This window comes from Lucilia sericata, unplaced genomic scaffold (assembly GCF_015586225.1).
Source record: "Lucilia sericata isolate MDLA Ls3-8-SP2 unplaced genomic scaffold, ASM1558622v1 Contig000002F_arrow, whole genome shotgun sequence".
In the NCBI taxonomy this organism is placed as follows: domain Eukaryota; kingdom Metazoa; phylum Arthropoda; class Insecta; order Diptera; family Calliphoridae; genus Lucilia; species Lucilia sericata.
In genome coordinates, this window is record NW_023994043.1 from 2,430,464 (window position 1) to 2,457,918 (window position 27,455).

The 27,455-nt window shown below is 31.7% G+C and overlaps 1 protein-coding gene across 2 annotated transcripts in view; it reads left to right on the forward strand.

Annotated features, from left to right (window-relative positions):
• LOC119615906 (protein espinas) overlaps positions 1-27,455 on the forward strand; it is a 99,173-nt gene that overhangs the window by 51,438 nt on the left and 20,280 nt on the right. For both annotated transcript variants that reach the window (XM_037971919.1, XM_037971908.1), the window contains 2 exons: positions 20,008-20,686; positions 27,342-27,455. In XM_037971919.1, the coding sequence (XP_037827847.1) occupies positions 20,156-20,686; positions 27,342-27,455 (645 nt within the window). In that variant the 5' untranslated portion in view covers positions 20,008-20,155. The remainder of the gene's footprint in view (positions 1-20,007; positions 20,687-27,341) is intronic.

Genomic DNA, 27,455 nt, shown 5'->3' on the forward strand with positions numbered 1-27,455 from the left:
TTAATTCCCTTTTTTTTGTAATTCAACTAAACAAAAGAACGGCAAAAGTAAAGAAATGTATAATTTTAATATCGACATTTATACATCTAAACATTTCAGTGAATAGTACTAAATGTGGTGGGTATCTGTTAGAACGTGGGAATTTTTCTTTATATAATTTTATTACTTTGTTTTCAATTTATTTTGTCTTCTTTTTGTCATGATCATGATCACACGGAAGTTACACAATATTCGTACGTTTCGTATTATAAAATAAATAAAACATTTATACATTTAACTGAAATTTCTCACATTTAATGTCTTTAGTCATAAAATGTCTTAAAGAAATGTAACTGATCTTTAAGCAGCTTATTAGCAAGTGTTCGGAAAAGTAACTTTCAACCCCTATTTTGCCACAATTTATCACTGAATATCTTTAAGATATTTCTTTTTGAGAATTTTTCTTTAGTAATTAATTATTCTATTTAGGTTAAAAACTAAAAAAAAATAGTTTTCGATATTTGTGGTTTAAAATGCATTTCCATAAATATTTACGCTTCATGTCATTTCACTTGTCTCAGGGGTGTGTTCCATATATAAATAATAAGAATACGTATTTCATATAAATACACTTGTAAAAAGATAATTGTAATATTTTTTAAAAAACAATAGGATTTGGTAATATTGATTCTCACACAAATATTATAATTCGAAGAAAAACCAAACTAACAATTTCCCTTTAGAAACATTTTTAAGACCGTTATATATAGGGCAAGGTTAGTACTAATGGATAGTAGCCCAGACACAAATTTAGCGCTATAGGTCCAGAATTGCCGGAATTAGAGGGGGTCAAATTTGGACATACAGGGTTTTATTCAAATGAGTGTAACTTTTCACCTATTGGTCCTAACAAAAATTGTCCAAAGGAGATCATTGTTTTCAAACAATTTTTTTTTTTAAATTTATAAAGTTGGGTCACTTGACACGAAATTGCCCATATATTTAAAAAAAAAATAGATCGTAAATTCATAGACATATGAAAATTTTTCATCCCATATTGTCAAATAAGAAAGCATAGTTGGACATGTTACCCACTTCGACTGAATATTTAAGGTGAAGGTCTGCTGTGCAGAAAGGATCCAAATTACTTGTGTATAAGGGCTGAAAAGGCTTTGAATACGGCCTTGGGCTGGTCTCATCCGAGATTCGGAAGACGGAAATCTGTCTTTTCACAAGAATGACAAAAATTGCTGTTTCTCGGGCACTTCGGTGTAATCCTTGACAGAACTTTAAAATAGAGAGACCATATAGAGTATGGAACCAACAAGACAGATCGGTGCTGGGTGCTATGTAGGAAAACCATAGGCACGAAATTTGCTTTAATCCTACTATGACACATTGGCTTTATAACTTATGATTCAATATTCCTTGGGCAAAAAATGTTATATCAAACTACTACTGGGAATTCAGCTTATAAGCTGCTTGGGTATTGATAGATATTCTACCCATTGAAACATATATAAGATATGAAGCCGAACGGCCCGATCGGATACTAGATACAGAATATGTCGGGAACTTTGAAACACTGATCCCAGAAAGAATGTCACAGCCAAGCGAAACATTAGAGCAATTATCCGTTGCTAGACGGATGGATCTAAACTGGGAGACAAAGCGGGTCTGGGTTCTATACTGAAGACCCAGAAACAGAAATATGATAGCGTTTACCTAACCTCAACAGAGGCTTCCAGGCAGAAGTCCGAGCAATAACAGTATGCGGAAATTTGATTAGAGTGGACACAGTATTTCTGTCTCAACTATACGTGCGGATTCAGACAATTGTAGAACATGTATACAGGATATTAAAACTCTGGAGCACTTCCTATACCATTGTCAAGCTGTCGTCGAAATTAGATTCAAATATCTCGAGTGATATTATTTCGGAGATAGCATCTCTCACGACCATTGATTGGAAAATTTGTACATTTTCTTCGGATTCGATGTAGATTCCTCCAATTAACCTAACCCTAAATAATATACTTCGAAGTATATTATTTTTTTATTTCGACGAAAGCCTGAAAGTAAACAAATCAGTTTAGGATCACATTCTGTTCGTCCATATGTGTGTCCGTGTAAACCTCCTTCACAAGATTCACGTGTGGCCGAGCGTTGTCATGATGGAATATTACGCCTTCATGTCAGGCCATATATTCTGGGCGTTTATCATCCAATTCACACTACAAACGAATCACTAGTATTCGGTGCAAGTTCCCTGAGATATTCTGATCAGGTTTCAGAAGCTCATAACAAATAGGAACCCTATGGTCCCACTGGCTGGGCTTAACATTTCTTATTGTTCGGTTTATCGCAATGAATCCAACATCATGCAGTACTCGGTCATGCTTATTGACGAGTACTGTTCTTTGTGAACGATTTCAAATTGCTGTGCTCCCAATTGTGTAGCTCCCAATGATTTTGTAAGCTTTTGTTGGGTTTGACAACAATATTGATGAATCTCACTGTGTTATTGGTTTTTCAACTTTATGGGCTAGTTTGGACGATAATTGTCTTCCGTGACAAAATCACCACTTTTGTAATCGGAGCAAGCTTTTTAAGAACGGTAAATCTATCTTCCATTGGGAATCATGGAGGCTCTGACCACATGCTGGACATATATTATGGATAACACGGTCTATGCGTTGAACTTATTGCTTCATTCCGGTCTAAGTTCTAACAGAGCAACTTTTGTTTTCCACGAAATGTTTATCTCTATTTCTACTGTAGGCGGTGGGCAACCTCCAAGAATAATATATATGAAATATTACAACCTTACACTATAAAGGGCATGAAAACATACATAATACTCGATTGACTCTTTTGAACAAAAAACGTCAGATTCAAACAAATTCCACTTGGGTAGAAGCAATTAACACAAAATTTTTCTTAAGTGTTTCTTTTTTATTTCAGTTCTTTTTATGAAGATATGCCCTTTTGTTGTTAAACAGAAAAACTCGCCAGACCATTACGACCAAATTTTGTTTTTTTTTTTTAAACAGGTTCTATTCTTGTTGATTTAAAGCCAAATTTTTGTTGTAATTTGTTTTTTATTGTTTTATATGGTTGGGGATTTTAAATGAATTTTGTTTGTAAACGTGGTTCAACATTTGTTTATAATTTAAAATGTATATTTTAAATATAAAATACTACGTTACACTTGTTGCATTGTGATTGTTGCAAATAGATTAAAAATTTTATTTTATTCTTTTGATTCTTGTTAAATGTGGTGCATATAGTGATGGAACAAAACTGATAAAAAGGTTGTTAAAAATTTAAAAACAAAGACAGAAATAAATTAAATGTTTGTGGTAAAAAATAATATATAAATGAACATACTTGGCAACAAATTAAGACATGTATGTTTTTTTATTTATTTTATAATATTTAGCAGCAGTCAAGGGCAAAAGTTTAGCAACAGGTTAGAATTTGAAACGTTATGTAGACAATTCTTATAATGACAATAATTTTGTATAACAGTTCATCTTAATATATTGTTTTACATTAATAAAATCATTAAATACATTTTTAAAAATATCTTTCTCAAATGTTTTTATAACTGCATTTTTAGAACCAAGTTAATGTCTAAGTAAATTTCCTGAAACCAAAAATATGTCTATGCAAATGCACTCACACGTTTTGCATATGTACATCATGGAAAGAATCTTTAGTATTTTGCCCCAATTAAGTAAATGTGAAACGATTATTCTCCTTTTTTGCAATTCTTCAATGAGCAATAAAATCTAATCTAATGGATTTGGCCACCATTAATAAGATTTTTGCCAACAAACCTAACTAACTTACTTATTTTCCCGCTAATCAACTCATTTTCTTTTAATGATGACATTTCTCTCGGAGGCCATCTGAGACGCAACTTATCCCAACATTACACTCTTCAGCCTGTCTAGTCTAATTTACTTCAAAATGCTGGCAGCAGAAAGAAGTCTTTATTAAATAGCAAATAAACAGTAGAACCAAAGTTATGACGGAGGCAATTGGACTGAGGTGATGTGTGTGTGTTGTGTGTGAATAGTTTTAGGTGCATAAATCTGGCCATAAGGAAACAAATTATAAGAGTAAATCCCAAAGTGGTGTTTTTATGATTTTGCTAAAGACAAAATAAACATGGAAAATGATTAAAATGAAAACAGGAATTATGTACGAATACAAATATAACATCTTGTCCAGCTACTACTCCCTACAGTGGGACGCAATAGAGCAATAATATAACATGGGTAGCATTTTGAAAGTAGTAAGAGCTGAAAATTGATTATTTTTTCCATTCCAACTGTTGGTAATTTTTCATCATATGTGCTGTTAAATTCTTTTTATTTTTCATGTTTTATTAGTTTTTTGTTTTCTTCTTCCAAATCTGGCTGCCTCTGACTGACTGAATGCTGCTTGAGGTTGTTTGTTTTGTTTTACATGCTTCATCTTATAGACTCTGGTGTTTCTTCTTTTTTTTGTGTGTTGTCTGCTGGACTTGCATCAGTTAAAATTTTGCCATTTTTTTTTTCGTATATTAAGCTTTGTGGCCAACACGTTTCATGTCGCAAGAATAACAAACTTTTACTTTGAGAAATTTGTGAAAAACTCGTTCTGACAAGGATTTCCAGCATTTGGCATGAAGTTTTTTGTTTTTTTTTTTCAAAACAAACACACGCACTCATACTTGCTTGTATAGCTCTAAACTAGTGGTTAGTCCCAAGAATTTAACCGTTAAAACAACAGGTTTAAACTTTTTTTTCTTGCAGAATAGAAGCAAAATTCTAATTATCATGATCGTTTAATTACCCTAAAATTATAAAATGCTCTCAAAAAGCGGTAGAAAAAAAGAAGCTCACATGACAAAATCACAAATCACTTGCAATTAAAAACAATTTTAAATGTTGCGTTGGACTTTTTACACTAAAAATGTCGGCTATTTGACGGCTGTCATTTTATTTTGCATAATATGTACCAAAAGTTCATGGAAATTATTGTTTTGTTTGACACGTGTACTCTATAGTGAATGGAGAGTAATATGGGAATTTATATGAAGAAATGGTCCTAAAATCAAAGAGGATCAGATGAGGATCTACCCATAACTACCCTAAAGTCCCCTTCAGAAAATGATTTTAAGGCTCATTACTGGCTCAAAAATGCGAGTACAGCGGTGAAATTTGACATTGACAAGTTTTGTGCCAGACCATAATTGACCCTACCCCCCATATAAGGTCCCTTTCACAAAATGATTTTAACGCTCATTACTAGCATAAAATAGCGAGTACAGCGATGAAATTCGACATGAACAATATCTGTATGAACAAAAATCATTCTACAAAATCTTAGAAGTATCGGTCTATAATTGACCCCCATATAAGACCCCTTCAGAAAATGACTTTAACTCTCATTACTGGCATGAAATTTGACATAAAAAAGTTTTATGGAAACTGAAATTTTCCTACCGACTGTGATGAAGATGGATCGATAACTGATCCTACTCCTCATTTAAGGACTACTTTAGAAAATTGCTTTAACTCTTAAAAATACGACTCAGGCGATGAAATTCGAAATAAACCACTTCTTTACGAAGCATATTTTATGTACAAAAGTTTAAGGAGATCGGTTCAATAAAAGTTCGAAACAAATTGCGGTAGTTTTATTATCGGATTCCTTCAGAAAATTACTTTAAACCTCATAACTGAATTGAAGATATGAAATTCGAAACAAATAATTATTTTCTAAACCGATGAGGATAGGTCCATAATTGACTCAACCCTCCATATAACCTCTTTTAGAAAAATAGTTTTTATACTTACTCTCAAATTGGACAAAAACGATTAGTTTTTAGAAATTAATATTTTTAATTCAGTAGAGCACGGTCCCTACTTAAGCCCTCAATTAAGGCCCTCTTCCAAATAATACCCTGTTGTTCATATTAATATCGATATATGATGATAAAATTCAACATAGATCTAATAAATCAGAAAATTTTTCGATAATAACAAAAGCATCGATTCGTAAATATCAAAGGAAACATTCCTTTTCGACAATGATTTGATGGTGGGTATATAGATTCGGCATGGACGAATATAACACTCTTACTTGTTTAATTTGGCAAAATTTCTAAAAGGAAGTGATGTAAACATTTGGTTAACAGGTATACAATTAAATATTTTTGTTGATTGTCTCAATTAATTTTCAAATAACAAGGAGTTTTCAGATTTTTTGTAAATAACTGTAGGGTATTTATGAAATGATCATACACTTTTCTACTTTAAAAAGTAAAGTAAAACATTGCAAAAATATAACACAAGACTTTGAGTTGGTAAAATTAATGTTATTTAGTTACCACAACTAACATCGTTTATACACTTACTCTAAAATTTATTTCGTATTTTTTGTTTGAAATGTTTAAATACCATTTTATGATTAATGACCTTTTTTTCAAACTTTAAAACAGTTATAATTAAAAATTTACTTGAAATTTTTAAAAACAAGTAATTTTAAGTAAAAGCTTGTTATTTATAATTAAATAAAAAGGGCTGGATCAGGTTAACTAAAATTACGAGAAAATCAAAGTTCAGTTACGAGTATGCATCGAATATTAAGGTTCACATAAATTTTAAAAGGTTTAATATAAAGGAATCAAAAGGTCTTCTACGTGTGTCATGGTTACGTTCTGAATACACAGAAAATAGTTTAAAATTCCAAATAAACTCCAACACAATTTTAATTGAGTATAACAAAGCATTGGAAATGATTGTCATTTGAATAAAACTCTTAACAATTCATATTTAAATAATGTATTCCAAGAAATTTCAATTTACATTAATTATAATTGTTGTATTGTGTTGAAATGTCATCTAAATTACACTCACTAGTACATGTTCAAGTTTTCGGGCGTACAAACATATATTTGATTATAAAAATATTTAAAATTAAAGAAAAAAACTATATTTACTAACGTAAGAGAGCAATGATTATCATTTATTTTAATCAACCAAGATATAAAGAACGAACATTTTAATGCAACCCACGTACTTGTCGTACATCGTACAACCGACATAAAAAAACATTTATTTGTTTTTCAACACAAAATAAAACGTTTTTTTTTTCCAAAATTTTTTCTCTCCATTTTCTTCTCAAATGCAAGTTTTATTTTGAAATCTCTATGCAATTTGGAAGACAAGTGAACAAACAAAACCACAAAAAAGAAAAACTGAATTCGTTTAAAGTTTAAATGCTGCCAGGAACAGGAATATGTGAAATTTATCGCATTTATCTGTTATGGAACTATATACGGAACAGGTACTTGTAGATAGTTACGATTATGCTTGGAACATTGTATGAAGTGTGTAAATTTTTATAAAAAAAAGAAACATATTCGCGACCTTTAGTCGTAAAATGTTTATTCTCGGACAGGCAGATTGTAATGACTTTAAAACACTTGAATATCTTGTCATTACCTGTGTCAGCTCACTAAATCATGGTTGTCATTTCGAGTCCGAAACGTTCATGAGTTCAAGATAGCAACAACAGCAATTAAGCATAACTTGTCTATTTAGTTTTTATTACTATGCATTTAGTGCTATTAGCTTAAGTTAGTCGTCTGTTTAAGTTTGTGTTGTCTACTAAATGGTTTCTAATGTAATTTAATGCTTAATTTGCATTCCTGTTTACTAATTAGAATGTTTTCTTTTAAGGAGCTTATTAAAATGATTCATTATTGAAAAATCGTGACCATTATTTCTCTGCCAAAAACTAATTTTAAATTGTTTATTCCTCCATATGTTACGAGATTACATAACGTCAAAAAAGTAAAGTCGAAAATTTCTGATCATATGAGAATGTTTAAAGAGATTTTGGTAAGGTGGCTCTTTACTGAGACTTCTTAGGTTAGGTTGATAGGAGGATGTATAGTACATCAAATCCGAAGAAATACACCTAGGCCACTATCTGGCCTGTTGTACGCTCCCTTTCATATATTATTTTTCAGAAACTCAGTTTCCTGGACGTAATTCCTAATAATTTTCCAATCAGTGTTAGTCAGGAATGTTATTTCCGGAGTAACATCGCTTCCAAGATACTTGAATCTAACTTCGACGAATGCTTGACAGTGGCAAAGAAAGTGCTCTAGAGTTTCACTGTCCTCTCCACATGCTCTAAATTCGTTTGAATCAGGACGGCCAATTTTGTATATTTTGTATATCTTGTTCTCATCAGGGTCACCCCATAGGATATTTGTGGTTCTACCCACCGTTTCATTATTCCAAGAGGCCTCATGGGATTCTTTCACCCATATTTTTATTTCAGTTTTTGTTGCTTCGAATGGTTTTGCGTTCGTCAGGTTAACTACCTTGAGCTCCCTTCCCTTTAAAGCTATTACATTCGCCCTTTCGTTGCCGACTACTCCTAAGTGGCCTGGTACCCATATGATGTAAACCTTACCTCTGGGAGAGCATTCAGTTAAAGTTTTCTTACAATCCAATACGATCTTAGATTTAATTCTATCACCTGATATCGCGCTAATTGCCTTCTGGCTGTTGGTAAATATATTAAGGGCTGTGGGTGCCATATTTATTCGAATACAATTTACGCATTCCGTTATTGCTTTGACTTCTGCCTGGAAGCTTGTGTTATGATTAGGTAAATAATATTTAATATTTTTCTTTCTGGGTCTTCAATATAGAACCCCAACCCTACTTTGTCCCCCAATTTAGAGCTATCCGTGTAACAACGGGATCAGCGTTTCAAAGTTCCCGACAGTTCCAGACACAGAATAGTCTGGTATGTGATCAGGTACGTCCGATGATTGTGTATAACCTTCCCATGTGTCCAGTATACATTGATGACGTGTCCTATAACCGCTTTTGGCCAGTTCGCCTAAAGTAAAGACCCATTCGGCTGTAAGCGGCGCCTCATATGTTAAATATGTTTCAATGGGTGGAATATCTGGCAAACGTTTCGAGAGCTTTGGTTAAAGTAGTACACATGGCACCACTTATACCCAAGCAGCATGTACGCTGAACTCCCTGTAATAGTTTGATATTACACTTTTGGTACAAAGCAATCCAACAGGTAAACTGATTTTATATTATGTTGCGATTCAAGGCACCAAATTTTTTAAAAACATCTCAAAACAATGGACATGTTTTGTAGTTTTGCAAATCTGAAAAAAGCATAGTGGGTCCATAAAGGTATTACAAAAAACCGACTTTAATTTAAAGAAATTTGTAGATGTTGTAGACCGAACTTCATAATATATGGTATTTAGATTAAAATGGTCCTAGACCCTGCAGTTTTTAATCCCCGAATCAAAGTTTAAATCATGCGATTATTTTTTTTTTGTCGCATTTTTCTTTTATTGATTAACAGTTAATTTTGCCTTCGATAAAAATCATTGCATGACTAAACCGTTCGCATACATATGGAGTTTTTCAAATACAAATGTTACTCAAATGAGCATAGAAACAGCTTACAGTTTATTCTCAGACAAATACTCCATATGGGGTAATTATGATTTTCCTCCAAAATGCTTATACATTTATATAAAGCAATATTTATATGCCATTAAATTTCACTTTTCTAAAGAGAAAAGTGCGATCAGTAAAAACAACTCTTTAAGGATTCACGCAACAACAATTAGAATACGGAAGTGATCATTTTTCACCTCTTAAATATCTTTCAAGCCTACAAAAGTAATAAAAACTTAAACCGGATAGAAAATAAATAAATTTTCCAAATCGATATACACATTCAGATCAACTACAACGAGTGCTCATTGGTAAGATTGAGAAAGTTAAAAAATCGATAATTTTATGATGATCATGATCAACAAAATAGATGCATGTTGCATGTTCAGAAACATTTTATCAAACTTTCCACACATTAACATGCAAACATACACATACACACACAGAATCTATGTAACCAATAAACATTCTTCTTAGATCAAATAAAAAGTAGTTTAAGCTGGAATTAAAAAAAAAATATTAATAAAATATTAAATAAAAAATATCAACAGTCATAAAGTCTTTAAATAAATTTTAATTACAACACTCGTTCATTACGTACCAAGTGAATAAATACATAATTAAGTAACATTTAGTTTCAACAAGAATATTTAAAGCAGAGGGCAACTAAATAGCTTTTTTAAAAGTTTATATTTTTCAAATTAAAACCGTTGCTTGTTATTTGCTCACATCTGTAGTTTTCGCTAAAGCCTTTAGGAAACAAAAACTTAGTGAGTATTGAATGCATTTCTTTATTAATTATTTTTATTTTTTTCTCCATCTTCAAATCGTCAGAATTATAAACGAGCTGAAGAGATTATTAGGCAGAGAATAGAACATAAATCAAAAAGGAAATACATGCTTTAACTGTTTCTTAACTGATTGAATTGCAGGTTAAGCACAGTCTTAACATTTTTTCTTTGGCAAAAAAAAGAATGAAAGAACCAAAAAAGAAATTATTTCGTGCAAGTGGAAATTCTAGTCTTGATTAGTTTTGCTGCTAGAATTGGATGGATAGTTTTAAATTACTTAAAATGCAGTCAACAACAACAACAACAACAACCATAAAATGCAGCTCATAAAGATGTTACAATTGCAATTATATATATACATTGTGGAATGATTAGGTTGATTGGCCAAAAAAGTTTAGTTTAAACATTTAATTTTGTTAGGTTTTATTAAAATACTGAAAATATGTACATTGTGTAGTATATTTGCAAGAGTAGCAGTTTCACAAAACTATAGAACATAAGCTTTATTTACGATATTTTCTAACTGGACTTGCATTGTTACATTTGTACCAAGATATCCAGAAAAACACAACTGGATAAATTTGCTCACAATATATACAATATAAACTATAGATTTGTTTACCTTAAATCATTGCACACAAGCATTGTCAATATCTATACGTCATTTAAACAGATTGGTAACTTGATCTACAGATTTTCGATGTTTCAAATTTTCAGATATTTATCTCTTTTGATTATATGGAAAATGTTGGTGGGAAAAACCACTAAAGAAGACAAAATGCAACTCTGTGGTGTACCGCGAAATACCCTTTTCCAAAATGATCGTAGAGGAAAAAATTTGTCGGGTATGGCCGACCATATAATACCCTACACCATGAGTATATTTTAAAAAATTTTATTTTTCATAAAGAAACTTTTATGGTAAATTTTACCTTAATTCCAAAGTATTTAAGCAATTTATTGATAAAAAAACTAATTTTCTAAATATAAATATATAATTATATAGGAGTATAGGTCAAACATGGGCCGATACTCATTCAATTTGGGAAAAGGATATATGTTGAGTTTCATTATGATACAAATGGTTACATGTCAAAAAGTGATCTTGAATCGATCGGTATACTTTAAGGTGGGTGTAGGACCAATATTAGGACCCCACTATAGTGGTGTAGGGTATAAATACGGATTTTCCGACACAAACACTATAAGTTTTAAACCAACCATAATTGACCCCACCCCCATATAACCCCTCTCACAGAAAACTAGTTTGTGGTGATAAAAATTGGACAAAAAATATTTTTTAATTCGAAAGAGCTCAATCCATAATTGACATAAGCCCTCATTAAAAGTCCTATTCCAAATATCACCCTATTAATATCGATTATAAAAGAAATGACAATAGCATCGATTCATAAATATCAAAGATTATTTATATGGTTTCGTGTTATATGAATATTCGAATATAACACTCTTACCTGTTCCAACAGATCTCTTTCACACCATTTTGAGGTCGGTAAAGAAAATAGATTTAAAATGAATATTGTTATCATAAAAACATTAATAGAAATTCCAATGAAATCTAAGAAATAACAAAAATCATAAATATTTCATATTTTTCTAATAGAAAAGTTAATAAATGTTTAAATTTAAAAATCTACTATACATTTAAATAAATAAATATAAATAATAATTCTAATGTGGCAATGAATTTTTTCAATAATTATAAAATTAAATTTAGTTAGTCACGTAATAATGAAAACCAACCACCAACCACCACTAACAACTTGAAAGAAATTTTTTATTTAAAGGTCTGAGAAGAATGTTGGTTGTAAACAAAATTATGATGGTTCTTTTAGATGGATTGTGGTTGGTCGTATGGTAGAGCCAACAACAAGTGATTTAGTACTCGTACACCGTTATTTTCATTTTTTTACTGATAAGCAGCAACAAGTTTACAACATAAATTGTTGCAAGATGTAGATCAACTACCAACTTAACTTCTTTTCTTTTTTTTTGCTGGTGCACTTTTTTTCCCCCATTCAACATGTTCTCGATGAAATTCATTATGTTGAAAAAGAGAAAAAAAAACATAAGAGAAGATCATAAACCAAAATGCATAATTAATAGTTAAAATTGCACTCTATCCAGATTGTATTTGTATGTAAGAGTACAGGTAAACCTCGTTTAATGCGGTAAGTTATTTACCCGATTTGCTAGAATATGATATAATAATGGAATTGTTATTAATTACGAGAAAATACTCATATTCTTAGTTAGTCGACCCTGGATTTACAAAGTTTGATCTAACCTTGTAAATCGAGGTTTAACTGTATATTTAAAATTTTGTACGAGTAGCAACATTAACTGCCACAAACGTGAATTTGTTGTAATTACTAATTCCGTTTAAAACATTTTCAGTTGTGGTTTTTCATTTAACTACGAATGAGTGTTTGCTACTTCTACTTCAACCAGAAGTGCAAGGCGTCGATGATGTTTTCATGACTGTCTAAGACTAGTGGACTGAATGCCAAGCTGGCTGAGCGTCTGCTTACCCGGGTTACGTGCATCTGGCATGCACGCCCAATCCGTTTAAGCGGTGTCGATTTTATGTCTGTGTTTACTTGTACTTATCTATTGAAGCTTTATTGAGACCTGCACTAGAGCGGTTGCTCTTAAATACACACTTATTCACATTCACAACCAGCCAGTCTGCCTGCCACAAATACTCGTACTTAAATATTGAATTTATATTTTTCTTTCGCTGTTTTTGTTTTCTTCCTTAAAGATTTTGTGGCAATTTTATGATTTTCTATTATTGTTGTTGTTTTTGTACTCATCATCATCATTATAATAGTTAATAATAATAACAATAATAATGTTAGTATGTGGCATGTAGTATACGTATCGTGGTACTAAAAGTAGTAGTGCAACAAGTTGTCTTTATTATCTTTGTTCTATTAACATGTTGTTGTTAACAGTTTTTTTCTGTTTTCTATTAAATCGTGTCTTTACCCTGCCCATCAATACAAATCATTTGAATTTTTTATTTTTTTTTTTTGTATAAAAATTATTTGAGAAAGCAAATTGTGATCCTTTTCATTTAACGATTTACGTGCGTGTATTTTCAGATTGATTTTGTGTTTTTGGGAAATTAGATTTGAATTTTTTCCCTATAATTTTATAATTAATGTTCTTCACTATACAAGGTCGTGTTGGAAGTTTTTTTATGGTTTGGAAGAAAATAATTAGAATTTAAGTCGTAAATTGAATTTTTTAATTTAAAGATTCTCATTTTTGGTATTTGATAAAATTCTAAATATTTATATCAATGTTATTAATGCCGAATTTTATCACAATATCGATATTAAATCCATAGGTTTAATGTTTCTTAGAATGTTTTCGGAAAAAGGCAATCTTTAATAGTTTTCCTTCGTATGATCCATATATTTAAATGCATCGGTTTTCACAGTTTTTTACTTCACAAACAACTTCAGAATTTAACTCCATACATATTACGATTTCTATTGGTTCTTATGTTGCGATATAGTTTTTGTTTCCATCCGAGGTATGCCTAGTTTCTCCAGGCTAACTATGATTTATAGACTAAGACTAACTAAGTACGGCTAACGACTATCGATAAGATAATACGAATATTGAAGAAATCAGATGAAAAACTAAAATGGACGGACCTTCAGAAAAAGTCATATAGAGATAACTGTTCTCATAAAACTTGTTTTCTGTTGAATATCATCCCTATACTGACATTTTAAATCAAGATATGAGCGTTAAAATCATTTTATGAAGGGGAACTTATATGGGGGGCTGGGTCAATTGTGACCCGATCAGCATAAAAATTGGCACAGAAATTGTATATACGATGAGACTTATATATGATGAATTTGATTGCTATACTGGCTTTTTTAATCCATTTAATCATTTTCTGAAGGGAACATTATATGGGGGATAGTGTCATGGCTGAATCGTCTTAGAATCTAACGAGGATCAGAATATGGTGGATATAAAAATTGGGGTTTGTTTTCGTTAAACGATTTTGGGGTCCTCTTTCATTCCCCCTAATAATTCGATATATTTAGATGCTGGTGGGAACCATAGGCTAAAGTAATAATAATTCGGCTATGCCGAATCTTAAATACCCTCCACTTGTAAGCTACTTTTTATCAAAACTGTTCTAAATATTTTTAGATACGTATTTAATAAATCGTTAAAGTTTAAAATTTACTTCCGTGATGAGGGTGCTATCATTTAGAAATCATTTAGTTATTGCGTTAGATATCATTTAGTAATTGCCATAACTAATTTATGGACCTTTTATGGAAATATAAGCAATCCGAACAAAATTTCGTGGACCTTATAAATGGACCGATGGGGAAAAATTTCGCAGGGTGTTTCATAGCTACTTTAAATACATACATAATGAATTTTATACCGATGTCTTTATTCAGTTATGAAATATGTGCGTTCACGTGGTTATCGGAAATGTGCCTTATAGGGGAGCTATGCCCAATTATAGACCGACCCGAAAAATATTTTGCAGAGTGATTATGTATGTACAAAATATATTTATGTCAAATATTATTCCAATATCTTTTTTTCTTAATTAGTTATGTGCATTTAAATGTTTTTCGAATGTGGACTTTATATGGTCGCTATGACCAATTATGAACCTATACGGATCTGCGTTGGTAATATTTCTGTTCATATTATATACATATGTGCAAAATTTAGTGGTGATACCGATATTTCTGACGAAGTTATTAACTATAAATCTATTTCCGAGAATATGTACCTTTGTATGGAAGCTATAGGAAATGTTGAATCGTTTCATTGACATCCATATAAACATTAGGGGAAAAACGAGGGTTGCAATAGTGGGTGTGGCATCTCACATTTGAATGGAATAATAAAATTTGGAAACCATTGAAGTAAGAATCCTTTATTATAAATATTAATAATTTGGAAAAAATGGGCGGGACTAGCAATAATGCAAATGGTCCATGCCATAAGCAATAAATATAAAAAACTGTTATATCGGGAAAACAATAATATATAAAACCTACGAATATTTTAAGAATATGTATGGGAATGTAAAGGTCAAATGGCGGTCAGACTTTTAATTTGTATTTTTATTAAAGTAGCGAAGCACACGTGGTATTAGTACTATTCAATAGTAGATTATTGAAGCCCATAAATTACATAATTTCATCTTAATCTCTTACAAAAATTTCAATTCAAAAAAAAAAAAAAAAAAAACACCAAATGCCAGACAAAACGTCTGGACATTTAAACAACTTTTTTCAATAAAAATTCATTCCATTTATAACAGTTTTAACATACAAATCTGGTCAATCGATTTATTTATATTTTAAAAGCAGCCAGTGTGTCAAGCACTCACTAAGTAAATTTGCTAAATTTTATTGAAATTCAAGTTAGTTTTTTTTCTCGATTTGAACAGTTTTATTGAAGCGATTGCATTAAAATTTATTTGAATATGTTAGAGTGGTGTCTCTGTACTTTTTTGCAATATATATTTTTATTTGAGTATTAAAAAAGACAAAAACTAGTTTTAATTAATTGAATTTTATTAATCTTAATTTAAGATCTTTTGCTAATTTATTGGTGGCAATATGATATGAAAAACTTATACATTTAAGACTGTTGTCAAAGAAAAAATAAAAATTTCAAAATTTAACATGCACAAATAAATGCATTACAGAAGTAATGCATTTTAGCAACTTAAATTGTTAAATTATTTTTTTGTTCAAACATTTTACATAATAGTTAAGTAGTTTTGCTTATAGCTTGATCTTTAAATATGCAATTTCAAAATAAAATATTGAAAAACTACTAGTTTTTAAATTCTAATAATCCCAAATTAACACATTTAGTACTCAAACTATACGTTTAATTATGTAAATATATGACACAGATTAAATCTGTGAATTTATTATTTTAGAAATATGATTTTTAATATGATATGTTTTCATAAATATTAAACACACACTTTGACGTTTATATACAGTGTAATAAATTCGTTATTGACCGGCAACTGGTTAGTTTTTTCTTCATAATAAAAATTGTTATTACGTTTACGAATTAGTTCACAAAACTGACAAAATTACACAAAAGTCATAAAAATATATACATACATACATCCATAGAAATAAGATTATAAATGTCGTAATACAAACGCTTAAAAGGTATTTTGTGACAACCATTAAATGATTTGTCAATATTTTTTGTGTATTTTGTATTTAATTTACAAACATGAGAATTACATGATTTGAGTATTTCTATTATTCGTTTAATATTAACAAAAAAATGCAGACACTAGAGACAGCAAAATCGAAAGATAAGATTAATAAAATTTAGCAGCTAAAATGGAGTGAATGAACGACCTAATGAATGAATGAAAATGTAAAGGTTGAACACATGAAATTGTCCAACAACATTTATTTCATAGAAAGCGAAAGGTATTTGAACTCAGTTGACCAAAAACTATTCGTATCTGAGCACAGAGACACAATCAATTAAGAAAAAAATCGTTAAAGTTGAAAAGCCACTTAAAAGGAACATGAAAACCAAATGAATGAATGAACAAATTTTATATGAATGTTAGAGTGACCACTTAAATTTTGTTCAAGAAAAAATAATAAAGGTTCCATCAATACTGCAGTGATTAGGAAGCTACACAGAGGTAAAAATCCGGTAGAAAAGTATCGAAATTGATACAATCCGTTGTCAAAAGTGAGCTTACCACGTTTGTTAACATTTTCACAACGAATGTGTATAAAATTTAAATAACACCCAGTTATCATTTTGACAACCACCGTTGTGATTTTGACAAGGCATCGTTGTCATTGCAACAACGCTTTGTAGTCATTTCGATTACACTTTGTGTCATATACAACGCATTGTTGACATTTAGACAACGCAACGTTCTGTTTGACAACATAGCGTTGTCAGTTTGATAACACATCGTTTTGACTCAGAAAAGATACCCTCCATATAAATAAATAAATAAATAAATAAATAAATAAATAAATAAATAAATATTATACAAAATTTTAAATTTTCGTAGTCAATCGCCACCAGTCGTAGATCGAATCTACGTTTATGATTTGACTACGTCATGTATTTTATTTGGTAATATGACAACTATCCGTACATACTTTGACAGTGAATGTTATTGAAGAATTATAAACTCTTTGGTGTCAATTTGGTACCAAACGTGTATAATTTTAAAACGCCTATTTCCCCTCTGTATAGTACCTATCTAGTATTTTGAGCATTTAATAAACTTTTGAACAAAAAACTTATGTATATAAGACTATATATATTATAAATTCTGTGAGGATCGATCAATTATGAGACATACATATAAGACGTGTTTCAGAAATTAATTTAAAATCATGAGTAGATCAGAATATAATTGGCTATATCAAGGCTAATTTTAGTTATTTTCAATAGGGGACATCGAGCTATGCGTACGATTTTAAAATTGAAAAGAAGAGGCAAGCCCATCTAAATCAATCCAAAAAGTAGCTCAGAAGCCATTTCAAAAGTTATGTGTGGGACCAACATATAAATACGTTACAAACATCAGCACAACCACATACTACCTATTCCTCTAGTAAAAGTTATAACAAAAATTGACAAAATTTTATTAAACATTAAAACATGATTAATTAATTTGAAGTTGAAAATTATTTTTATAGCTGGTCTATAGTGTTTTAGTGTTATTAAAATATTTTTTATATTCATTAAAAAAATTATACATATTTCTTTATTAGAGAAAGTCGAAGAGGAAAAGTTTTGTAAATTTTACAAGTGTTTAAGTTAATTAAACAAGAAATTACAAACAGTGTTTGTTACAAATATAGAGTCGTGTTTTAAATTTGTTTATTTGTTTGTACATACAAAGTCATAAAATATTTTTTTAGTCTAATGCCCAGCGGTCTAAATATGTATGTATGTATGTAATTATAAAAAAAACAAAGCAATAATTTAAATTGAATAGAACTGCTACGACTGTCTGGTCAGTTTGCATTCAGCAGCAAAATACACCTGAACTGTAAATAAACCTAAACAAATCATCATTTTATTAAAACCTCAAATAATGTTTTTAGTTTTTATAATTCGTGTGTTGATTTTAATAAAGAAAAGGAAAACAAAATTACAAATTGATAAAAAGCCATAAAAACTAAGCATGCGCAGAGTTTTTCTTTAAGTTTCTTTGGTAATTTTGTTAAATTTCAAATGTATACGATTGTTAGGAAATTGTATCTATATTTGCATCTGTCGGTTGAGTATTTTGAAACAGTTTGGATAATTAGTTAAAGGTGATTTTTAAAGTAAAGTCTATTCGACTATAGACTAGACTATAGCCTAGTCTATAGTATAGTCTATAGTCTAGTCTATAGTCTAGTCTATAGTCTAGTCTATAGTCTAGTCTATAGTCTAGTCTATAGTCTAGTCTATAGTCTAGTCTATAGTCTAGTCTATAGTCGAGTCTATAGTCTAGTCTATAGTCTAGTCTATAGTCTAGTCTATAGTCGAGTCTATAGTCTAGTCTATAGTCTAGTCTATAGTCTAGTCTATAGTCGAGTCTATAGTCGAATCTATAGTCTAGTCTATAGTCTAGTCTATAATCGAGTCTATAGTCGAATCTATAGTCTAGTCTATAGTCTAGTCTATAGTCTAGTCTATAGTCTAGTCTATAGTCTAGTCTATAGTCTAGTCTATAGTCTAGTCTATAGTCTAGTCTATAGTCTAGTCTATAGTCTAGTCTATAGTCTAGTCTATAGTCTAGTCTATAGTCTAGTCTATAGTCTAGTCTATAGTCTAGTTTTTTGTTTGTTGTTTTTTTTTCTAATCTAGACCATCATATAGGTTATAGTCTGGACCACAGTAAAGTTCATTTAGTGAATGCAAAATATATACGTTATCCCCTTAAAGTTATAACCAGCACTATAAAAAGTAAGTGCACACCACCCATTCTAAACTACATTAGACTGATACCCTAAATCATGGCGCAATGGAATTTTAGCTTCCATGACTTTTACAAAAGTGTAATCAAAAAACCATAAAACCAGAAATTTTCATTTGCATGATTATAGTTGGCAACCACCAACCACCATATACAACTTGCTACATGCTGCATGATGTTAAATAAAGAAAAAATTACAAAAAAAAAAACAGTAAGACGAAATCAACTGAAATCATATTTAAGTAATTAGTATGTTACACTTAAAAGACCATGGAATTCAAATGGGTTGGTAGATGATAAAAATAAGACTCATTCTGGGAAGCTCAACAAATGCGAAAATATTTAACCAATTCGTTTATACAACTGCAACAATAAGCAGGATCGTTAAAATACAATTTACACAAACAAACGAACATGTTGTGTGCTGAAGTGCAACAGCAATTACAACAACTAAAAACTGAATTAAATTGATGTAATTTATTCCAACAACAAGGAGTGTAAAGTATACTTTGGAATATATAGATAGACCATATTCAGAGTCCATGGTCTCAGAGTCAGTGCCAGAGAAATATTTAGTTAAATATGAGTTTAAGACAGTGCAGGCTTGTTGAAATTTATGTGGGAAGCTTTTGGTTTAAATCATTTTAATCTTGGGATTACTCCTCGTAAATACAGATTCATTTTAATACTATTCCTTCTCTTTCTGTTCTTTTTATTGTAGTGTATCAAACACATTAACAGCAACGGAATCGTGTGCCACAACCAACATACTGGCATCATCATTATCGACAGCAGCAACAGCCGTAACAGCTACAACAACACCAGCCATAAATAAAAAAGCTCATCACGAGTTGTTGGCCGAGGTCATTATGCAACAGCCAAGTGATTATTATACACAAACGGAAAGTGAACTTTTACAATTGGAGGCAGCTGGAGTACATTTACCAGCCTATCAATTACAAGCCGACTCCTTAGCACAACTAACCCAGCAACAACAACTACAGCAGCAACATCATCTTCAGCACCAGCATCCTTCGTCTTCGTCAAATAATAACGATCGTTCAACCCCAACATCATCATCGAATGCCACACCTACACCCATTACCACAAGTCACATTGATCCAGCGTCAAGTAGCAGTAATGGTGGCAGCAGTCATACAGCCACATCAATACATTTTGTGGCTGCACCATCACAAACCCAACGTCGCCACTGTCAGCCACCCTCAAATCTACCGCTCAGTTCGATTACATCACCCCTGCGTGCCAATTACAAGACAACAGCGTATTTACACAGTCATCATCAGCAATTAGAATTTCAACGTAATTCACAGTCGGACGATGACAGTGGTTGTGCATTGGAAGAGTACACCTGGGTGCCACCGGGTCTAAGACCAGATCAAGTAAGTTTTTCTAAAGTCAAAATGTAATTGTTAAGTCTAGTTAATTCGTAATTTCATTCTGGTATAAAATCAAATTCAAATCTTTGTTGATTGGTTCGGATCATTTCTGATGGACCCACTCATACTGTACATTTATTTCTGAAAAAGAAAGTCAAATAATTGTAGACTGTTCTATAGTCTTGTCTATAGATTGTGATATAGTCTTATATATTGACCGTGCAATGGTATTGGCTACAGACTGTGTTATAGTCTTCACTATAGACTATGCTATTGTCTTGACTATAAACTATGCTATAGTCTTGACTATAGACTATGCTATAGTCTTGACTATAGACTATGCTATAGTCTTGACTATAGACTATGCTATAGTCTTGACTATAGAATATGGTATAGTCTTGACTATAGACTATGCTATAGTCTTGACTATAGACTATGCTATAGTCTTGACTATAGACTATGCTATAGTCTTGACTATAGACTATGCTATAGTCTTTACTATAGAATATGCTATAGTCATGACTATAGAGTATGCTATAGTATTGACTATAGACTATGCTATAGTCTTGACTACAGACTATGCTATTGTCTTGACTATAGACTATGCTATAGTGTTGACTATAGACTGTGCTATAGTCTTAAATATAGACTGCATTATAGTCTTGTCTATAGACTATGATATAGTCTTGACTATAGACTGTGCTATAGTCTTGTCTACAAACTGTGATATAGTCTTGTCTATAGACTGTGATATAATCCTGACTATAGACTGTGCAATAGTCTTCACTATAGACTGTGCTATAGTCTTGTCTACAAACTGTGATATAGTCTTGTCTATAGACTGTGATATAGTATTGACTATAGACTGTGCAATAGTCTTCACTATAGACTGTGCAATAGTCTTGACTATAGACTGTGCTATAGTCTTGACTATAGACTGCGCTATAGTCTTGACTATAGACTGTGTTATAGTCTTGACTATAGACTGTGCTATAGTCTTGACTATAGGCTGTGCTATAGTCTTGACTATAGACTGTACTATAGTCTTGACTATAGACTGTACTATAGTCGTGTAAATAGACTGTGCTATAGTCTTTACTATAGACTGTGCTATAGTTTTGACTATTGACTGTGCTATAGTCTTGAATATAGACTGAGCTGTAGTCATGACTATAGACTGTTCTATAGTCTTTAGTTAAGACTATAGATTAGGATTTGAATTTTTGTCACTTTGATGTAGAAAATCATAGATTTTGTACACCCTTTTGTCACAAATAAGCGATAAGTAGACATTTTTTAAAAACTTATAATACATAGTTAAATAGTTATTGTTGTTATTTCCCTACAGTTTTAAAAACTTATCAACCGCATAAAAATTAAATATCTATGTTTATATGTAAGTAGTTTTAAATTTCCAAAGGTTGCACATGACTACCCCATACATTCCTACAAATTCAAACACAAACATACTGCAAAAAACAACTGCCATTAGCTAAACATTGTCGTAATTATCATCAACAAACTTTGCCACCGTCACTGTCATCAGCAGTCCAGCACTTTTCATTCATCACAAAAATTAAGCTTGACGATGACTACGACTGCATTTGACCATAAATTGAAAGTTTTACTTGAGTAAACATTCAATTCGCATTGACTTGAGCACATAGTTGGCCAATCAGCATTACGCATTTGATAAATGTTTCTTTCTCAAATATTTAGTGTTTTTTGGTAAAACTACTGTCTTAAATAACTTTTCGTAGTTTATCGCTTCCAATGTTCCCTGATGACCACTGACAACAGTGACAAAAAAAGTCAGTAAGTGCTATATAGACAGTATCCGTTCATCCATATCTATCCACTCTTCCATTCATTCATTACGCCAAGTTGCTAGCTCTAACGCCATCTCCAGCAAACACCTGTTTTTTTTTTTTTTGTTTTTCAAATTTAAACTATGTGATTTTGATGTTATATTTTCTTTATGGTTGATTTGTTTCAATGGACGTGTAAAAAAAAATCTCTGTTCATTAGAGACAAATTAAAATTGTAACTACTTAATGTTGTTGCATTTTTATTATTGAATGTATACAAATAATAACATTAAATAACAGTTAACTAAAACCAAACCAAAGTAATTCAATATTTTTGAAAAAACACACATTTTCCAGATTTTTTCAATCTCTAAAGATGGTTTTGGTTTATAACAATTAATTTATGATTGTTTTACTTGGCGAAAGCATAGCTAATTGAATTTTTTCCTCAAAAGGCCATTTTAAATCGATAATTGATGTTGATTATTGGGGAAACTTGATTATAATTATATCATTTTAAATTTGTATTGTAATTGTTGATTGTTTGGAAAAATGCTCATAATTATATGTATGTATAATTTTGGGTGGCAACATGTTTTCTTAAATTGGTAGTTTAAACTTCCAAATAGATGTGAGAAAAAAATAACGTTAGTTGTTTACCTTATGATCCACATATGATTTGACATGCGTATTAAATACTCTAGTTTATACTTGGATTTTGTAGTCCATTTTATTGATATTCTGATTGTAAAATTGTAAAATCGGATTGTCTACCTCTTGAAGGATTATGACAAGAACAATGTGTCTAACTCTCTGAATCAAGGAAGTGTGATAGTTTTGTGTCCAGACTAGCCTGGGGTGTAGATGTTAAAAAGCCAGTAATAATATATATTCACTGGAGCACCGTCGCAACGTGAGGTATATTTCATTGTTCTATCGATATTACAATGAAATTTGTTTCTTCTGAAATTAGGTAACACGTATATTTTCACGTAACACATCATTTTGAGTTCGATTGACCAGTGGGCCATTGGGACACATTACTGGGAAAATTCATTCTTCAGCCGCACTTTTTGTATGTGGAACAAATTGACTGCAGAAGGACTTCCCGTCATTTTCGATGTGAAAAGTTTTAAATCAAAAGTCCATAAACACTACTTATTCTATCCTACCTTCCACAACTAATTTTTATAGTTCCAGCACAATTCACTGCATAAGTAGGGTCATCCTCTGAGTGCTGGTCAAAGCAAAAAGCGGTTTCCAACGCTTTCCTATAGACAAGTGAACCAAGGTCAAAATAAGTTGTATGACACCGGTATACAAGAGGATTTCTTGCCAGAATAAAAATCTTATTTATACGACTATAAGCATTAGAGATTATGAACTCCTGTACTACAACAGTCCACAAAAAACCAAACTTTATTTGGGGAAGGATCCTTCTCATTGTGTAAATACGCTGATAAAATAATGCTTAGAGACCCTCAACGCTCTAGCGCGTCTACCGAACTACAACATGAGATGTATTAAAGAAAGACACATTTCTGGGTGGGGAAACTATATAAATTCGTGAACTAATGCTTAGATAATTTCTGACTCTAAAACAGGGCTAAGTAATGGCTCGTGGATAATTTCCTTCTCTCTAATACCCAGCAAAGTCATCAAATTCTGATCACACTGAAGCCAATTAATCGGCTCATTTGGAGCGGAAAGTAGAAGTCGGTAGAAGTACATATTCTAAACTGATCCGAACCGTCCAGATTTTAGCTCCAAATTCCTTTTTCTTAACAATAATACGGTTCTGTTCTTGATTTGGAACAGAGTACGCCAACTAGGACGAAGCTTTTAAGAAAGGCTAGGACTACTAAATAATATATGATATTTTTGAATAAGAGCTCTTAATAAGAATATAGCTTTTTAACTTATAGTAATACTTAAATATAGCTCCGAAAAAAGTGAATATATTTAAGTAGCAAAAGTATCCAGATAAAAAATCACACACAATAATTTTCCTGAATATTATTTTACATACATACAACTTAACTTTTTCTATTAAAGTTATTCCCAACACGATTTAAAGTGATATTTTACTAAATAGTTATTATTTTTCCCAACTTTTCGTAAAACTTAATTGGTAAAACCCAGCAATTTTTCATTGTAAATAATTGTGGCAAGTATAGATTAGCGGGCGGATAAAATTTTACTTAAATACCCTTAAAAATTTCAAATATTTATAGTCGTGTTTAATCACCAGACCCACCCATATTGCCACATTCACAATGGATGTGTGTTCACATGTTGTACTCATAACCTGCAGTTCGGAGTAGCAGTCTGTAATAATTAATTGAGGCAGTAATAGATTTCTCTTGATGGTTTAAGAACTACTTTCTTAAAGTGATTTCTTCTTGATTATTTAGAAACACTACATACGTGTTAGAAATCCAGTTATATCGAAATTTGGGCCAGCCAAGGTGTTAGACATTTGGGAAAATTACTGTGCGAAAGGAATATACTGTTTGCTTACAAAACCGCTGGGCTTGTATATTGTAACTCGGTATATTGGAAGCTTGTAACAGCTCATGTTGTTCAAATATTTTATTACAACAAAATTTCATATGATTTGGTGGGTACGAGGATTTTCATTTTATCTGCCACATGACCAAAAAATAATAATAAATACAATAACCAAAAAAAAGAAAACTGTTTCTAACTTTTAATAGCAAGTGCAATTAATAATGTGAGACCGACTCCCTCTATGGAAGTATGTACTCGTTCATTTGATTGTTCATGCAACAGCCAACAATAACTAATGGCCCCTCTCACTCTCTTTCACCGATATTAGTTGTTGTATGTAGTTGACCAGACCAAGGCACTTGTAATAAATTTCCAATACAACACAATCTGCTATTTAGATGGGAATAGATTTTTGTGTTTGTAAATAAATCCAAAATTGTATGGCCAAGTCGCCATAAATGGACGACAAATGAACAAGCAAACTAACAAACATACTCAATCGTTTGAGTGAGTGTCTGAGATTGTCGGAGCAGTTGTATGTTGTGAACTAATTGAACCCCACTTCGGACAAAATTGATGCACACAGCATGGAATCTACAAGCGACAACCGTTGTACTTGTAAATACAGGCAGTGGCAATATAGTAAGAGGAATCTGACTGCATCATACGGGATGAATGGACAAAAAAAAAAAAAAAAATAGAATGCTCATATAACTAATGCCGCAGGGAGGGCACTTAATAGTGTAACAATCTAACGGCAATTGTGGCTAGTGTGTGTATTGTCTGGCAGAGTGATGACGATGCCGATAAAAGAGCCAAAGGATGTGGCAACCATTTTTGGTTGCACCAATATATTGTATGTGTTTTGTAGTGGTTGGTACAAATGATGCATAGCACATCATTACTTTTAATCGAAATTGACCAAATTGTCATGATGATGGTGAGAGTGAAAGTATTTTTTTGTGATTAATATCACAAAGACAGTTAGAGCATAGTTTATTAACACAAACACATGTGAACATTTTCCAAAATTAAATTCCCTGCAGTTCGGGGTGAACATTTTTATAAACTTGCAAAGGAAATAGTTATTATACCCTTCACTTTCGTGAGAAGGGTATATATAAGTTTGTCATTCCGTTTGAAATTTCTACAATGTAATTTTCCTACCCAATAAAGTCGATTAAGCCAAGTCCGTGTTTTCCCCCATGTTAGTGTTATTGCAATATCTCTGGTGATGACCAAATGTATGCTCGGCCTTTCCTTGGAATGATTTGACATGGGGTCAAACCAGAGCACCATATAATCTGGCATTACGGGTGACCAGTTGCCCGCAGGATTTATCCTGTCTGGTTAGTTGAGGTTCCTTCGGGATCCACGTAGTGGATGGGAAGAGAATGTTGGTTTAAGGACTGATATATCATATGCCATATACATATGTCTGGATTCTCTATCCGGTGCTGTTGTCATCATAACAAATATCACTGGTGGATGTGACTGAGTATCCTGAACTCGTTGAGTATCTCTTACTCTTCGCGCAGTAGGGCGCCAGTATAGATTGGGGAATTCTCAGGTTGACACTTGGTAGTTGCCTGTTATTCCGTAGATCGTTTTCTATGGTCTGAGACTCCTCCGCCCGACAGGATACTAGTACTGAATATCTCAGTATTGTGGTTGCGCTTGCTTTAAAATGTTAAGGAATGCACTGGAATGGGTCATTAGTTGGTGGGGATTGCATTTAAATAATGCAATGTTTCATGATAACTCTCTAGATATCATGAATACCGGTCACCTTCCGGTATTCCGGAAGATTGATTTGATTCAGGGGCGCGTGGTAGTCCGTTCTCAAGTCTACCCAGTGGAGTAAAAAAAACACTGTGAAACAAGGCCGTCAAGGCAGGTGTTCACATTAAGCACTTAGACATGCTTGTCTGTCAATCTATCTGTTAAAATCTATTTTATGAAGACCCCAGATATCTTGGGATATAAATCTTCAATAGTTCTATCTGAAATGCATTCGATTAGTTTTCTATTTATAAAGTATAGATTCGTTTTAATTATAAATTTTGTGTAAAAGGGATACATACATACATTAAACTACTTGAAAAACTACCGGGAAATGCTAGCTTGCAAATGTTTGCGATAACAAATTGATATATTGGCAATTTATATTGATTTGCGAAAGAAAAATCCATCATAACGGCAAAATCCATAATGCATTAAAACGGGTACATTTATTATTTACGATGACATCTATAAATTAAACTAAACGAAAACCGATAAAACTAATTAATTTGATTGAATTTAAAATTTTTAACGACCAGTTTTATTTTCACTTTCAGGTACGTTTATATTTCTCCCAATTGCCAGACGACAAAGTGCCGTATGTTAATAGTCCTGGAGAAAAATATCGCATAAAGCAGTTGTTGCATCAACTGCCACCACAGGATAATGAA